General features: G+C 39.7%; 2 protein-coding genes and 1 long non-coding RNA gene across 3 annotated transcripts in view; 2 read left to right on the top strand and 1 right to left on the bottom strand.

The window, feature by feature from the left end:
• cryba2b (crystallin, beta A2b) overlaps window positions 1–465 on the top strand; it is a 3,071-nt gene extending 2,606 nt beyond the window's left edge. The window contains exon 5 of the mRNA XM_024287178.2: window positions 134–465. Coding sequence (XP_024142946.1) covers window positions 134–281 — 148 coding nt within the window. The 3' untranslated portion in view covers window positions 282–465. The remainder of the gene's footprint in view (window positions 1–133) is intronic.
• Window positions 466–6,116: 5,651 nt separating this feature from the next.
• Window positions 6,117–13,996, bottom strand: LOC112155278. The gene is made up of 3 exons (XR_002920770.2): window positions 13,917–13,996; window positions 13,289–13,350; window positions 6,117–6,786 (listed from the first exon to the last, which is right to left on the bottom strand). It is a non-coding gene; the product is annotated as an uncharacterized LOC112155278 (long non-coding RNA).
• fev (FEV transcription factor, ETS family member) lies at window positions 9,164–12,637 on the top strand. Its single transcript, XM_024286802.2, has 3 exons — window positions 9,164–9,586; window positions 10,055–10,126; window positions 10,732–12,637. Exons 1-3 carry the CDS (start codon window positions 9,538–9,540, stop codon window positions 11,271–11,273), a joined length of 663 nt encoding a protein of 220 aa, XP_024142570.1. The 5' UTR covers window positions 9,164–9,537; the 3' UTR covers window positions 11,274–12,637.
• Window positions 13,997–16,712: the final 2,716 nt, after the last annotated feature.

Raw genomic sequence — 16,712 nt, 5'->3', positions numbered from 1 at the left:
AATTTCTTGTTTCAATATCTCGACGCACACCATCTGGGTTACAAACACGAAGTTAAAAATCATCTGTTCTAGTCTCAAGTCAAACTGAATTCGGTTGCCCCGCCTCACCTCGACCCCTCCTCCCTCTCTGCAGCTGGGTTGCCTACCAGTTCCCTGGTTACCGTGGATACCAGTACATCCTGGAGAGAGACAGACACCAAGGCGAGTACAGATGCTACAACGAGTACAGCACCCAGGCTCACACCAACCAGGTGCAGTCCATTCGCAGGATCCAGCACTAAGCCCGAGAACAAAGAAACTCTCCCCCCACTCCCCCCCAGACCTGGACAGACCGCTGTCTCAGATCAGTAGATGGACAAACGCTTTCGACCGCCCGGCGTGTGTGGAAATCTCAGTACCTTCTTCCACCCTCATGCTGACGCATGTTCTTGAAATAGGAAATAAAGGCTTTTCTTCCAAACTAGAGACTGTTTGTCAGCTTTCTTTTTTCCCATCACCACAATGACATCAGAGAGACGAAACGGCGTGCAGCTGCAGACGGAGCAGACGTCTGCTGCAGACGTCTGCTGCAGACGGAGGGAGAATCCTCTGCTTCTGTCAGGTTTTAGTTTGTATGAAATGCTGTTTGATTGTATTCTTACTTCCAATAAAACTGGAGTTTCCATCTGCGCTGATTTTCTTGTTTTATAACAGTGACATGATCTGAAGTTTACAGACCATGAAGGGAGAATCTGTGACCGAAGCATCAGACACATTCTGAATGTTGAAACAATCGTAAAGAACGGAAGAGCCGACGTTAAAACAGAAGCAGACGAGGCTCCAGCGACGGTTGAGGACTTTCTTCAGTTCTGTGACACGAGGAGAATAGAAATGTGACGTTTATTAGAGAGGGACAACAATCATAAACCTGCAGGGTAAAAGAGTAAATATTACAAAAAAATGAATAAAAAATGATTTATTTGAAGTAATGTTCAATAAACAGAATAAAATAGTCTAAATCTTTAAAAAAATCTTTATTTTGAGTTTGAAGTTTCATTACATTTCTGTAAATCTGAGTCTGGACTTCCACTAAATCCCCTTGAATCGAGTGGACCTGATGGGTTTGGACCTCAGTTCTGCTGCAGAAGTTCTTCTGAGGGAAGCCCAGACCATCACACTGCCTCCACCGTGCTGGACTCATGGGAAGTGTTCCTGTTAGGGACTGTTATTGGTTTCCAGGTGGACTTCAGAGTAACAGAAGTCTGACGTTCCTGAGGGTTCACCTGGATGGAGTTAATGAGTCCAAATCATTTTGCTCCAAACTCAAAAGAAATAGAAGTTTCACTGAAATGTTTGTTTTATTTTAAGGATGTTACTTTAAAGTTGAATAAATGTGGACGGATTAGACAGACTGGCATTCACTGACATAAAACAAAAAAGTAGAATTATGTTCTAAGAATAAGAGCTAGTTTGAGATTTTACGAGAATTTATTCAATTAAAGTTCTCATTTTGTGTTAAAATGAGTCATTTCCACTTATTACACTTGGTTTTTTATTCACTGTAATCAAAATTAACTACAATTAAGCTCATAAAAGCCAAAAATACAAACGTTTTGCTTAGAACTACCAATAAAAAAGTCATTTTTGGATTTTAAAACATTCAATTTGAAGTCATTCTATCAGACAGTTTTCTGTTTTAGTTTGTTTGAATGTTTGTGTGGAATTCTGTGTTTCTAGAGTTCAATATAAACATTTTAATTATTATTAAGTCAAGAACACCCGTTGCCAGAAAAGACTCTAATAGTGATTTTCTACTAAAAATGTGTTTTTTCCCCTAATTTTGATAGCCAGAGCTGACTGTAGCGCAGTCCTTTGTTATTTCCTGCTTTGCCAGAACAATAATCTTTAAAATGCAAAATAATTTTAGGTTAGAAAACATGTCGTAGTGACTAGAATGTTTCCATTATTTAAAGATTTTTTTCTGTTAAAGCTGTTTTTTTCAGAGTGCAGACTCAATCTGGAATGGATTTGTTTGCTACAACTTTTCACTAAAGCCCCCAAACTACAAAAGAATCCGTTTTTTGAGGTCAAGAGGTCTCATCCGGATGTCTTCAGTGGTTTCTCATAATCGGGATGACACTCCGTCACGTCCTCCGCCGACACCTGGATCCTGGAGTTTGTTTGCTCCTCTCTGGCTCCTCCAGGACGTGAGTTTCCTTGTTACACACCTCAGCTTACGGTCCCACACCCAAAAACAACAGGATCTTTAAATAAAGCTGTAACCGTGCACACACACCTTTCTCAAACACACATTCTTCTGCACGGAGTTAAAGCTGCAGCCCAGAGCCTGGCGGAGCAGAGACACCTGAGAGAGGAGCTGCAGCCGCACGGGAGCTCACAGGTGAGCTCAGGTGAGCTTTGGGAGGATTCCTCTGATCTTCACACTCCTGCAGACTAAGTCTGATGTTGCAGGTTTTCTTCTCGGTCTTCAGGGAACTTGAGGCCTTCATCTCTCGCTGGACGTTCTTCTTCACAGCTTCCGTCCAGTTTTCCAGGCTTGTTTTAAGTTGCCTGCGGCTCGTACATGGACACAGGCAGCTAAAGCAAGTCTGGAACGCTGGAAACGCACAAGAGCCAGGATGGAGACGAAGATGAAGATGAGGGAGGAGAACTCTGCTCTTCTTCACGACATAACCTGACGGACAGGATCAAATGTCTCCTCACTTCAGAAGAAGTGATGCATCATCATCATCATCATCCGGGATGAAGAGGGACGACTGAAGAACGTTGAGCAGAAAAGAAGATTCCGAATAGATTCTGAGGATTTGGATCATCTTCACTCGAAGGTCTCCTCAGTTTAGCTTCAATCATGTGTTTGTTGGATTAAAAGAAATGTGGAGAATTAAAGTGACGATACTTTAGCTTTAACATCAAACATAGAACAGAAACATGTTTGAATCTGATAGAACGGATTGTACTTTTTTCTAAGCATAGCATCACAGTAGTTTTTTCTAAAGTACTTAATATTTTAAAATTTTAGAGTTGGGTAAAAAAGGAGCTAAAAACTAGAATTTGTGGTTCCTCTTCTGTCTGACTCCAGCTTGAGTTATCAACAGCTAGTTTAAGTTACTCACTCTTGTGTATAACATTACATTACAGTACATTGTGTTACTTTGTGTGTGAAAATCCAAACAACTTTTGTGTTTTCCACCATAAACTCCGGACTTTCATGTGATGATTTGACTCTGAGGCGGAAAAAAAATCCTCCAGTTTATGTCTGACGTCTCTCCTGGTTTCTGCTCTGCTACATATTATTCATGGTCAGGGGTAAAGCTGCTGTCATTGTAAATACAGAAATGAAAGAACACAGGAGCGTCCTGGGAGAGCGGATCGAGCTGGACATCACCCCCCCCCCCATGGATGCTCTGACGGGTCTGCTCGTCCCCGCCTCACGAGGACGACTTTTAATGATGCTTCAAACGTAAAATAGCATTACCATTCATGTAAAAAGGTATTTACCTCCAAAATTAAAAGGATTCTGATGATAAAAAACTCAAAAATCATTAAAAAATGTTTCCTTAAAGCTATTTAGGTCATAATAACACTAAAATACAAGCTAAATGTGATATACTATGTAACAAAAGAACCACAAATGTTCTGGAAGGTCTGAGTCATCATCTGCTGTCAAGCACTCAAGCATGGCGGTGGTGGTGTGATGGTGTGGGGCTGCTTTGTTCATTTAAGAGTTGGATCATTTACGGTATAATTTCCTGCATTCCAACACATTTTACTGTGAGTTATAAAGTACATATAGTTCTAGGACTTTAAACGATGTACAGAAAAACTCTCCAATCATTTCTAAACCATTGACTGTATAGGAGAGAACTGGACAGAGCGAGTGTGACATCACTCCTTGTGGTTCCAATGAAATAAAGTCTATTCAGTCGCCATATTTCTGCGATACTGACATGTTGGAACCAGACGACGTTACTAAATGATGATTGGTCAGTCTGAGTCAACGTTTCTATGGCAACCACTCTCACCAATCAGGAGTCAGCTTGTTGGAAAGCCACACCCCTTCCCCTGAAAGAGGCTCAGGTAAACATGTCAAACATTTTGAACAGGCTCCACCCATTTTTAATTGAGGCATGTGATTGGTCATTTTAGAACTTGAACAACGAACTACAGAAAAGTATGAAGAAAGAGGATCATCAATAATATGTTAAAAAGATATCAGAGAAAAATGTTTATTCTGATGATAGAATGACAGAGGAACAGCTGTTCATCTCACTGTAGAAGTCTATGGGATTCTGGATTCTTGGAGCCACTTCCTGTTTGGAACACCACTCAGTCCAGTTCTCATTTACAGTCAATGGTCTGATTTAAACAATTCTCCAAAGAAGAGCAGAAAAAACAGATGAAGGTCTTCAGAATCTGTTACGTCCCAACTTGTCTGGGGCCTAAAATAAAGGTAAATTAAAGAAGAAATGAGTAACTCTCGGCAAGCTAATCCAACAGTTCAGTGATGTCTCTTACCACCTCTTTGCAGATGACATCCAGCTGTACTGTTCCTTTAAGCCCTCTGAGTCCAACAAACTGAGCTCACTAACTCACTGCCTCTCCCAAATAAAGCAGTGGCTAAATGACAACTGCCTCCAGCTTAACCCTGACAAAACAGAAACGCTGATCATTGCCCCAGACAGTGTCATCCCAGGCATAAAATCTCAACTAGGCTCCCTGAGCCATCACACTAAACCCAGCCTGAGAAACTTAGGAGTTGTGTTTGATGAAGCAATGTCTCTCGAGCATCATTCCAACCAGCTCATAAAGAACTGCTACTTCCAGCTCCATAATATCTCCAAGCTCAAACCCATGGTCTCCAAACGGGAACTAGAAATGATAATCCACGCCTTTGTGTCCTCACGTTTAGACTACTGTAACAGCCTCTTCACCTGTCTGAACAAAAAGGAACTGAATCGCCTCCAGATGGTTCAGAACTCCACTGCTCGGCTTCTGACCCGCACAAACAGAAGAACACACATCACTCCCATTTTAAAGTCTCTTCACTGGCTCCCGGTCCCTTTTAGAGTTCATTTTAAAATCTTAGTCCTGACCTTCAGAGCCCTTCATGGACAAGCCCCACCTTATATTGCAGACCTCATCCAGCCCTATACCCCCTCCCAAAGGCTGAGATCCTCCGGGCAGAACTTACTGATGGTTCCCCGGACACGTCTTAAAACCGGAGGAGATCGGTCTTTTAAAGCAGTGGCACCCAGACTATGGAATGAACTCCCTCAATTTTTACGTTCACTGGATTCTTTTGATGTTTTTAAAACCCAACTTAAAACCCATTTTTATGATCAAGCTTTTCAGTTCTATTGATTGGGTCTCTCTTTTGTAACTGTAATTTATCATTTTATGTACTTTTATGCGTCTTGTATTCTATGTGTCTTTTTAACATATCTGCTCTGTCTTTTTATCTCCTGCTCTGTAAAGCACTTTGTGACTTATGTCTGAGAAAAGTGCTATACAAATAAATATTACTTACTTACAAAAACACAACAAATGTCTACATAAAAAGTTCAACACATTTGTTTACAAAAAAACACCCAAACAATAACTAAATGTGAAGCAAAAGGCTTCAGGGTGAACCACGGCCAAAATAACAAACAAAATCTCAACTACATCAATCCAGGGAGCTTACCTGTAGAACAAAAGGAACATTAATGACAAACACTGACCTCCTGGATTAACAAACAGTACAGATTTACTAAAGAAAAGCTCACCCCTACAGCTTCACCTAAATTAAACACTAATAAACAGAGTGGGACCTAAACAGATCACCAAACAACTACAAGGTGTGCACAAACTAAACCAGGTGGAGAAGATCACTGAGCTGCAGTGGAGCCAGGCTGCAGCTCGGCTCTCTTCTCTGGTCTGGAGGTCCACATGGTGCTTCTGAAGGCTCCCCTCTTTCAGCTTGGACCAATGGGAGCCACACCTCCAGCACCATTTAGGGTTTTTATTTAAATGGGTTTGATGGTGTGAAGTTTTTGTGACAAACGAAAAGGAAAACACTTGAATGCAAAACATCAACAACAGTTTACAGTTAAAAGTTCATAGGAAAAGATTGATGAAAAGTTTTATTTTTGTTTAATTGAGACTGAGAAGAAAACATTCTGTACATGAGAAAGGTTGATCAAAAATCACAACTACGAAGTAAAAAAATATCTGAAAAAAAATATGGCTTGGAAGATTTTAGCTGCAAAAGATTTGAGTTGGTTTAAGACTAAATCATCACACTTCCACCGCTGTGCATGACTATGGATTCAGAGACAATATTCTTTCCATCCGCATGTTTTCCACATGGATTCTCAGTTATGAATAAATAATTGTATTATTGACTCGAGGTCCAAATAAGACTATATAAACAAAAATAAAAGGTACAATAAATATACATTTAAAAAAAACTAAGAACATCAGACATAAAAATCCAATTAAGAACTGAGGGACTTAAAAAAAAAAAAAAAAAAAAAAAGAATTTTAATTATATACCCCACACTGAAGGTAAAACACTGGATCAATTAACAAAAATTTTGTAATTTTTTACATTTAAAATGATTATTTTTCATCAAATTAAATTTTTTACTTGGTAGTTTACTTCATTTAAACATTTTGATTACAATTTTTAAATGTAACAAAATTACAGAATTTTTGATTGATCCAATAGTTCACTTTTTGTGGGGGTGGGGTCCACAGCCTAGACGAGCCAGAGGCGCGGTCCACGGTCAAGAATAGGACTGTCCCCTGGAAGGGAGTGGGAAAGAGGAACAACACATGAATCACACTACACCAAACAGAAGAACAGATAATATAACACTAAAGAATAAAGGAGGTAAATGAGAACAGAGAACATTTCAGAACCTCCAGACTGACATTTAAGACTGCTGTGCTTTACAGTGGTGAGAACTTTAAGACGTTGAATAAAACCATAAATAAGAGGTCTAAGAAGAACCTAGAGTGTAAACACACGCACCAACAAACTGCTTATGTTTTTTGTTTTCAAATTAAAGCATTTTATCTAGAAAAACGCCTGAAGATCTGGAACTTTCCATCTGTTCTGAAGAAGATCTGCTTGTTTTGAATCCTTCTGAGGAATCTAGGACTTTAAAAACAGTTTTCTTCAGATTTTTCTTGTTTCTATCGTCTTTTCGGAGAATTATTTGAGTATCAGAAACTAGCTTGTTCGTGTGCATCCTTGTAAAAACATTTGTTTGAAAATAGTTTCAGAGCTTCACCTGTAATTCAACCTCAAACTCAGTCACACAAGGGGCCAAAATCCAAAACACTTTTGGCCGAACAGGATGAACATTTATTAAACACTAAAACTACATTTTTAAAACGTAACTTAACATAATTATGAACTAGATATATAACATTACCTGTGATAATGCTAGTGGGAATGATGGGAGCTGAATTTGCTGAAATTGATGGGGCTGAGTTGATCAAATCGATTAACAGATCAATAATTGATTAATAAAAAATATAAATTGATTTAGCACATAAAGATAAAGTCTGCTAACTTGATGCCAACGTTTAATGGAATTTCCCATAGGACGGCTAATGCTAACGCTCAGTCGAACTAAACATTCATTCCTGAATAAAAGAGAATCTTTATAAACTCACAGGCAAGAATTTACTAACTATTTTGAGGAAATATGTTTTATAGTTTGTGGTATAAAACTTTTTTCCTTATACTGTCGTCTTCTTCTCAAGTTAAGTGTACCTCTATAGCCTGATCGCCACCTAGTGTCCAAACTGAAACGTCCTCCAGGTGAAGCAGAACAATGTTTATAATGTTAATGATCTGAACATTTTAGTTAGAACTTCTCCGTTAGAGAATCACTGTAACACTGGATGATGTTAACAATATCATTATTTTACTGACACATTTACAGGATGTGAACTGGATGAGATTCATATAAATATATTCAAATCATATAGTGGATTATTAATACATTTCTAAAAAAATATATATGTCTAAATGTGCAAACTCAGAATTCAATTAAATTGGAAAAATCTGACTCATTTCAGGATCTTATGAGTCAAATAATTTCTGGAAATTATAACCAATACCCAGCCCAACCAACTGAAAACGCTGAAGTTAAAGCTGAAATCATTGAAGCTAATAGCTGAAAATACTGAAACCAGCTAAAATATTAGCTAAACTCCAAAACAGCCTAAAAAAAACCTGAAAAAAGTCTAAATTAGCTAAAACAGCTAGCACGTAGCTAAAATATTAGCTCAACTCTAAAACAACCTAAAAAATCTTATTCAATGCCAAAATAGTCCAAAAAGCTAACAGAATGACAATTCTTAAAACTTTAAAACCAAAACCTTTTAACATAATCCTGAATAATAAAAGACAGGAATATTATTCCAGAATAAATCAATTTAAACCTTAAATAACTTTCAATATTTTACTCTCCATAAAAATATATTTTGTCAAAATTATAAAAGTTAGAAATGAGAACAAGATAACATCGGGTCATTAATAACAATAAAATAAAACGATCTGGAGGGCCGGATGGAATTACCCGGAGGGCCGAATCCGGCCCCCGGCCTTGACTTTGACACGTGATTTATCCCGACATTAAAGTTCAGCATCTGTTGCTTCTGCTGCATCCTCCTGGGACCTCCGGGTGTTCTCTAGAGGTCATTTCTAAACCTGGATGTCTCCCAGCCTCTGCAGACGACTGAATCATCTCCTTCTGGTTCTGGACCATTCCCATGGGGTTCTGGGAATTGTAGTTTTTGGTGGATTAAAAAGGACATTGTTTCCTATCAGGAGGTTAAGTGTAAGCTGACATCATGTCTTAGTTGAGCTGACCAACAGCTGAGGGAAATCCTCCTCACAGCGACTGTTGCGCACAGATGTTCAGATGTTCCAGCAGAACCATAAAGCCCGCCAAACAGCAGCAGAGCGTCGGCGAGCATCAGAAGCTTTGCAGTTATGACCTCATAACCCCCAGATTGGGGCCATATAACCCTCAAGCCCAGCTTGGGGGGGTTTGGACGAAATGTTCTTGCCTTCTCGTGCGCACTGACGCGTTTTTCAAGGTAAATATTATTTTTCCAAGGTGAAGCAGCAGGCCTTTGTTGTTTACCGAGAGGTAAAGAGGCGGAAAAGTGAGGAGGATCTGAACTGGTTTCCATGTCAAACACTTCAATTCACCATAGAAACTCAGATCTTAACGCGGAAACTTTATTAAACTGTGATGGCGGATTGATAAGGCCGAATTTCTATCGGCCTCTTTTTATTGTGGGCACCAGGCGGGCTGACAGAGGTAAATTGCTCTTTTAATTAAAGCAATGCACCAGGGGAAATTGCTGTCTGAATATTGTCTCAGAGATGGGGGCCAGTGACAGTTGCCTGGAAACTTCAATCTGTCCTCCCGCATTTATTCCAGATCCCAGTTACGAGATAAAGTTTAATAAAAATCTTTTCCTGCGCCTCCAACGAAATGAAATCCAACCCTTTCTGATCATCCGAACACAATGAGACTGGACCGCGGAGGAAAGCTCATGTTCAACATGTATCTCTCAGGTTCGTCACTTTGTGCCCGCGGGAATCAGAGAAACGTCTCATCTTTTGCTCCTTTTCTGTCCTTTTGGAGATCTGGCTGCACGCGCGTCCGGCGCGCGCGCTGCTCGCGCCGCAGAGCATCACGGAACCCCTTTTCACTCTGAAAGCCCGTCTGCTCTTTTGTCGGAAATCGGAAATCCTCTTTCCTGGACGCGTTTCCTGGCTCCTCACAGACGGGACCGCATTGGACCGCGCGCGCGCCGGGATGGGCTTTGCGGGTTTCTGATCGATTCTGCGCGTTTGTGCGGATCAGAGTCAGAAGAAATGATTCCATGTGTTCAACTATTTTTATTTAATTACTTCATTTTTTCCTTGATCAGCTTGTATTTATTAAAATCATTTATGTCACATTTTTATCTCATTTTGTCTGTTTAGATACATTCTCTAAATCATTATAATATATTCAGGATTTATGTTTCTTCTTTTCAGATCCAACAGAAAATCTGTTGAAAGAAAGCAAAGGAGCATCTTGGGGTCCACTGAACACCGGCGTCCAAAAAGGTAAAAACACGACGCAAAACATTCATCATTATTGTTGGATTTATTACATTTTTATGAGTCAAGAATATTCAGTTAACGTTGTTTCACAGTTAAAAAAATGCTCCAGTTTGAAGATCAATTTGCAGCTTCGGGTTTTAAAATCAAATAAGGAAATTATTAAATATTAGAAATAATTAAACATTTCTTTTCTTGTTGAATTATTTAGATTTCAGAGGCTTTATTGTAACTGTCAGTAACAGTGAAATTGTGGCCTCATTTCACTGTTTAATGGGTTTTTATTTTGTCTCATTGATTTAAAATCTGGAAACAAATACATGAGACTTAATTACTATTTTCAGAAATATTTTTCCGTGAAATATTCCCGATTTGATGATGAAAATCTGGTTTTGGATCCGTGGGTTAATATAAGTGAGCAGAGATGTAAACAACAATAAATCGTAAATATTTGATCTTGTTCGCTCCAGAAAATTGACAATATGTTTTTATAATAAAGATGTTTTACGTCTAAATGAGGACTAGTTTGGCTTAAATTAAATTACGCACAGATTCTCCATATTTTCCTGTAATAAAGTGATGGATAAGAGCGTGCGTGTTCGTGCGTGCAGGCAGCGGGCAGATCCAGCTGTGGCAGTTCCTGCTGGAGCTCCTGTCCGACAGCTCCAACGTGTCCTGCATCGCCTGGGAAGGAACCAACGGCGAGTTCAAGCTGATCGACCCGGACGAGGTGGCGCGGCGCTGGGGCGAGCGCAAGAGCAAACCCAACATGAACTACGACAAGCTGAGCCGCGCGCTGCGCTACTACTACGACAAGAACATCATGACCAAAGTGCACGGCAAGCGCTACGCCTACAAGTTCGACTTCCACGGCCTGGCGCAGGTGTGCCAGCCGTCCACCACCGAGCAGGCCATCTACAAGTTCCAGGGGAACTTCTCCCCGATCCCGTTCTCCGGGATCTCCAAACTGAACCTCGTGGCCCCCGGTGTGGGGCCCTCCGGCTTCTCCTACTGGCCCGGCTCGGCCCCGGCGGCGCTGTACCACAGCCACAACCTGCAGCCCGCGGGGCCCTTCGGCACCGTGTCCCCGACCCACATCAGCTGCGTCAACAACATCAACAGCCTGAGCAACATCAACAACCACTACAACTGAGCGCGCGCGGGAGCGCACGGAGCACTGGACGCAGAACTGGCTCACGTGGACAAAACAAACATTTTTGATGTTATTTGACAGGATTTAGAGCAGAAAATTATGTTTTTATTTTGTCGTTTTCAACCTCATTTAATCTGTGAATTTAAACCCAAATAATCGGTTTTTAATTTTACGATTAATGGATAAATCAGACCAAACACCCGCGTTTCCTCCCGCGCCCTCTGAAGGTTTGGACTCCTGGCGCCACCTGCTGGTTTTAAGGTGGAACAACAGCTGCTGTTCAGAGTCTATCCACGTCTATTACGATCCATCCTTGACCTTTAACCTTTGATCAGAAGAAGGAAAGAACCGCTGGAAGACTCCAGAAGAAACAACTTCTGCTTCTTCTCCTGATTAGTGAGGACCTCCTGCTTCTGTCACATGACCACACCTGTACTGTAGCTCAAACTGTATCAAATCAGAGCCAAATCTCTGCTGGAGCCCAGATATGAATGTTTAAAGACTCAAATAAAGATTGTGATGATAGAAACCGTCGTGCTCACATCCGTTACTGGTGACTGCAGCATCAGGAGGTTCCTGCTGCAGGTATGAAGGTGTGCTGGAGCTCATTATGATTGGTTGCATCTCTACTGCAGGTGTCAAAAACACTAAATGTAGGAAGGATTTGTTGTTTTATTGTATGACACTAGGCTTGGTGAGCAGACTGAGGGTCTCAGGCTCAAACAGATTAATCAAACTGACTTGCAGAGGACGTGGACCGAGAGACGGATGCTTAAAACTGCAAAGCATCCTGGGTAACTCCTGGCTCAGAACAGGAGCTGGTTAGTCAGGCTGAGGCCCATCAGAACGGAGCGCCACAGAAAGTCTTTCCTTGTATAAATTCAATTAGAACGGACTTTCCTCATAAATCATCGTGATGTTCTTCATATTTCATGTTATAAACTTCTAATTTGAACTCTGTAAACGGCATTACTCTGTATTGTAAACAGATTTTCTCTTTATTCTACATCTGATCTCATGGAGTTTTGGTGATCAGCTCTGCTGCCTCCTGGGACCAATAAAAGATTCAGATTCTGAGTTTTCTTCAATGAAAATTAAAAAAAACATTTACTTTTTTGCAGTTTTTTTGTCAAACACAAATCAGAGATTTGAATCGAACTCAAAACAAAAACCTCGAGGTTTGAACTGAATCGTTGTATCTTTAGTTTCTATAAAGCATTAAAATATAGAATCTACTCGTCATATTTTATGCATCAGATTGTTGTGTTTATTGCTTCTTCTCTAAATTATTTTGCTTTTGTATTTTCAGTTATGTCAAGTTAACTTCAGGATTTACTTGAACAGCATCTAGACTCCTCCCTCTCTGCTGGTGACTTCCTGTCCACAGTGATGAACGTCAGTCAGGTGATGCTGATCACTGCAGGACCACTGCGCCCTCTGCTGGTGCCGTCTGCACTCACAGGTGTCATGGATCACCTGACGGCTCCATCAGAACCAACAACTTCTTCAGTCTGAGCTACAGAGACTCTGGATCAGATCACTCTGGTTGCTCTTAGTCCATAATCTTCTTCATGCTTCTTCACATTCTTCTGGAGCATTCCTCGACTTTCCAAAGACTTTTTTTGGACAAAGTTCAGCTCTGTGCAGCTCAACTTCTAAACGTCCAACTAAGGTATTTTATTCAAACTTTTACTTTGAAATATAGTGAAGTATGAGGTAAAATCTGTAACTATTTTCCTCAAAACTCAGTGAAATAAAATCCCAGTGTGTTACAGAACAAAAAGGTCAAATGTCATCAATATTTATAAGGTAACAAAGATAAATATCAGAAAAAGTAAATCCAGTTGGTTGATTTCTGACTTCCATGGAATCAACCAGGATGAAGGAGAAACTAAAAGAAGCTAAAATCCATCTGAAAGTTGAAGAAACATCAGAGCTGAGGAGATTTTCATATCTGGACTCTGATGGTTCTAGAGAACAGAACCATGTTCTCACTCTGATGATGGTCAACTCACCTGATCTGCAGATCAGCATGAATGTGATGGAAGATTGACAGGAAGACGAAGATCTCTTCAGTCTGAGGAGAGTAAGAAACACAAATCATTTAAACATGAACAAACTTACTGTAACATTAGAGTTTAGGTCACAATAAATCAGGAAAACGTCATTTCAGTTTTAAATCTCAGCTTCTCTTTTCTACAAACTCATTTTGTCAGTTAAAATAAAAATCAAAGCTAATACAGTTAAAATATATAATCAAAGATACATTTCAGAAATGTTTATTTTAAACAAATTAGTAAAAATGTTTGATTATTTTTTTTCTAGATGTTGGCCCTTTAATAATCCCCGAGAACATTTAAAAGTGGCCATTTGATGATAACACTATTTAAAAAAAAAGACTAAATACATTTAAAATAATGTTTTAAATGAATTTAAAGCAACAGATTAAATGAGTTTACATATGTAATGAGACTGTGGAGCCACAGACGGCTCTTGTTACAGCCCAGCAGGCAAACCTGTCTAAGGTCTGGGGGGGGGCACCAAGCAAATAGGGAACATACATTTATTAAATAAGAAAATTAAACTGTGTTCTGTAAAGAAAAAGAGAAGTTAATCAGTGTGCTGGTAGAAACAGAAACTCACAAAATAAGTCAGGGACACATTTGACACAAAACTACCAATCATGACTACCAAAAACTAACTACTTAAACACACCTTCAACTCTGCCATCCCCCCCTCAAAGCCTCCACTGGCTTAAATACCTGCCAGGTGCTGATTAGACAATCGGCTCCACCTGCCAGGTGAGCAGAATGACCGGCGGGGGATGGAGCACAGCAGCACAGCAACACCTGTCTATCCCTCCAACGTGGATCTTTGGCTTTGAAGAAATCTGTTCATGGATTAAATAACGGAATTTTGGTTTAGATTTTTTAATCTGATCAGATAACTGAGCAGAATGAATCTATGTTCAAAGTTTATATTTAGAACAAGCTTCAACACGTTTTCTTATTCTGTGCTGCACAACAGTGTCTAGTTGTTCCAACGCAAAGTTCTTAAATTATGTGATTTCATTTACATGTATAGATTGATAAAAAGTATTCTACATCAATGTTTATATATTTACAGATAAAGGAAAAAAGGATGAAGATCAGAATAACACATAAGGCTATTTTACTTTCTTGCATTAAAATAAATCCTGTCACATGATCCATCAGCTGCAGCAGAGAGGTCTTTTATTTTGAAAGGAACAAGAATGTACTGCTGTGAGGAACAGAAATAAAAACTGTTACTGAAAACAAAATAAAACACAGTTATCTCACTTATTGAGAACATTGAAAAGCTATATTTTATAAATGAATGGTTTAATGGACACATAAACAAAGTTTATTTTTGTAAACGATTTTGGGTTGCAGACCTCTAAAGGAGGTCAAGTCAGGACGAGGTTAAAGTGAATGAAAAACAAGATGGAACATTTGAAAGAATTATTGAAAATCTGAAAAAATTATATTTGAAAATTGAATGAAACTCCCCCCCCCACTCCATGGGAAACAATGAGGTCAAAGCCCCGCCCCTCACGTAAAATTAGGATCAGCAGTGGAAACTCAAGAATCAGAATTCAAACTGAAAACTGAAAGCAAAGAATGAAAAAATGAAAAAAGGAAAGTTGAAAGTACAACTAAACATTATTGTTTTTAATAGTAACAAATTTAGTTTTTTTATTGAACTTTTTAATTTACTTTTATTTTTTCAAATTTTCAAGTTGTACAAGTTTACAATATGTATTTTTGAGTTTAAAAACGACTTTATTTTCATAATGTCTCGTTTTCAAATTTTCAATCTTGTTTTGATTCACTTTAAGCTGATCCTGATTTGACCCCAAACCTCTGACCTAAATAATGTTTACGGTGAATCTGATGTTTATATACAGTCGTCTGTCATCTTTTACTGTAACATGTGATTTATTTTTACCGTAAGTTTGATTAACATGAACAGAAATCCAAATCCTCTTCTGTCGTTTGATCATCTGAATGGAACTGAAGGTTTTCCTGACAAACAAAGGAGGAACTTCCCTGTCGGACCAGGTGAGGGCGCTATTGCTCTTCTCACAGAGAAGCAAAGTTTACATAACACCATGACTAAGTACTGTTTTAATATAGAACATTCACAAATAGCTGAGGGTCTGCTCAGCTCTTTGTGCTCCACCTGCAGAAGCACAAAGGAGGAGAGAAGACATCAGTCAGGACAGGTGGAGGTGTGACTAAACGTGCTGCTTTCAGATGAAATGTGAGGATGTGAGGAAGAGGAGGAGGACTGCCTCATTCATGCAGCATGTCTGTGAGCTGCATATCAATGCGGCGGATGGAGGTCGCCATTGACGACTGAACGTCTGCAGCTCCAACCCAGGAGCTGCGAGGCTTCAGTCCTGCTGTAATCTGCTGCAGATCATCCTCTTCATCGCTCCTCTTGCGTAATGAACCCTGTGGGAGTTCTCCTGCAGGATTATCGCTGTGAGAATAAACATGATGAGGAGGGAACACTTCCGGCTGTCTGAGGAAGAGCACGAAAAGTTTGTTTCCTCACAGAAACGGTAGTTTTTATGCTTTTATTTGAGTTTTCAAAGAAGAGATTCACAGATTAATTGGAGGATTTAGTTAATGATCTCTGACGGTGATGTTCTCACCTCCTGATCAAAACACGTCGATGAGCTTCTGTCCATCAAATCTGCACTTCTGTTTTTTATTCTTTTTATTCTGTTTGAAAATGTCGGCAGATCATTTGGGCAAACTAGAGAAATGTAGTGAAATGAGAACAATGGAGGAGGTTGCTCCAGTAAACACAATCTTGTGCATTAGAGTCGCTCCACATTTCCCCAAATGTAACCTGAGGACATCCACCTTTCACCTGTTCTCCTTCATCCAGGTGATGTGCTCTTGGAGTCCAGTTGTTCTGTTGACACTCATCGGTCAGGAGCTGCACTTGCCAAATGTCAGAGTTTTAATGAAGATCACATTCTGTCCGTGCTGATCTGGTGGTATTACACCCCAACCGGGGAGGATCATGGTCCTGCTGAACCGTGTGAGACCCCAGGACCAGGTTTGTTTAGATGTCGATGATCCATGTTTCCTTCTGAAAGAAAAAACAGAGATCAGTTGGACCCCGAGGAGGGAAAAACCACACATTTCAAATCTGATGCTGTCAATAATAATCCAATACTGATATTTATTATCAACACTGAATCTCTGCGGTTAGGCCACGCCCCCAGTGTTTATCAGCGTTTTCTTGTCGTCTGATTTGTTGAGAATTCAATATTACATTCAGGATATTTGTTTCAGTTTCAGTGGAATATATTGTAAGTACATTGACTCTATTGATGCTGTCGATAATAACGATTCGTAGCCTGCTCAACTTTTATTTTTCCTTATTTTTTCCCCCTCCCTT

The sequence above is a fragment of the Oryzias melastigma genome, linkage group LG21 (assembly GCF_002922805.2).
Source record: "Oryzias melastigma strain HK-1 linkage group LG21, ASM292280v2, whole genome shotgun sequence".
NCBI classification, from domain to species: domain Eukaryota; kingdom Metazoa; phylum Chordata; class Actinopteri; order Beloniformes; family Adrianichthyidae; genus Oryzias; species Oryzias melastigma.
Note: the sequence above shows the minus strand (reverse complement) of the source record. Positions and strands in the feature narration are given on the sequence as shown.

What these genes read in the sequence shown, in the direction of transcription:
- fev (XM_024286802.2), top strand. Translation starts at nt 9,538, where the DNA reads ATGAGACTGGACCGCGGAGGAAAGCTCATGTTCAACATGTATCTCTCA. An exon ending in GTTCAACATGTATCTCTCAG is followed by an intron (nt 9,587 to 10,054) that starts GTTCGTCACTTT and finishes TCTTCTTTTCAG; the next exon opens with ATCCAACAGAAAATCTGTTG. An exon ending in GAACACCGGCGTCCAAAAAG is followed by an intron (nt 10,127 to 10,731) that starts GTAAAAACACGA and finishes TCGTGCGTGCAG; the next exon opens with GCAGCGGGCAGATCCAGCTG.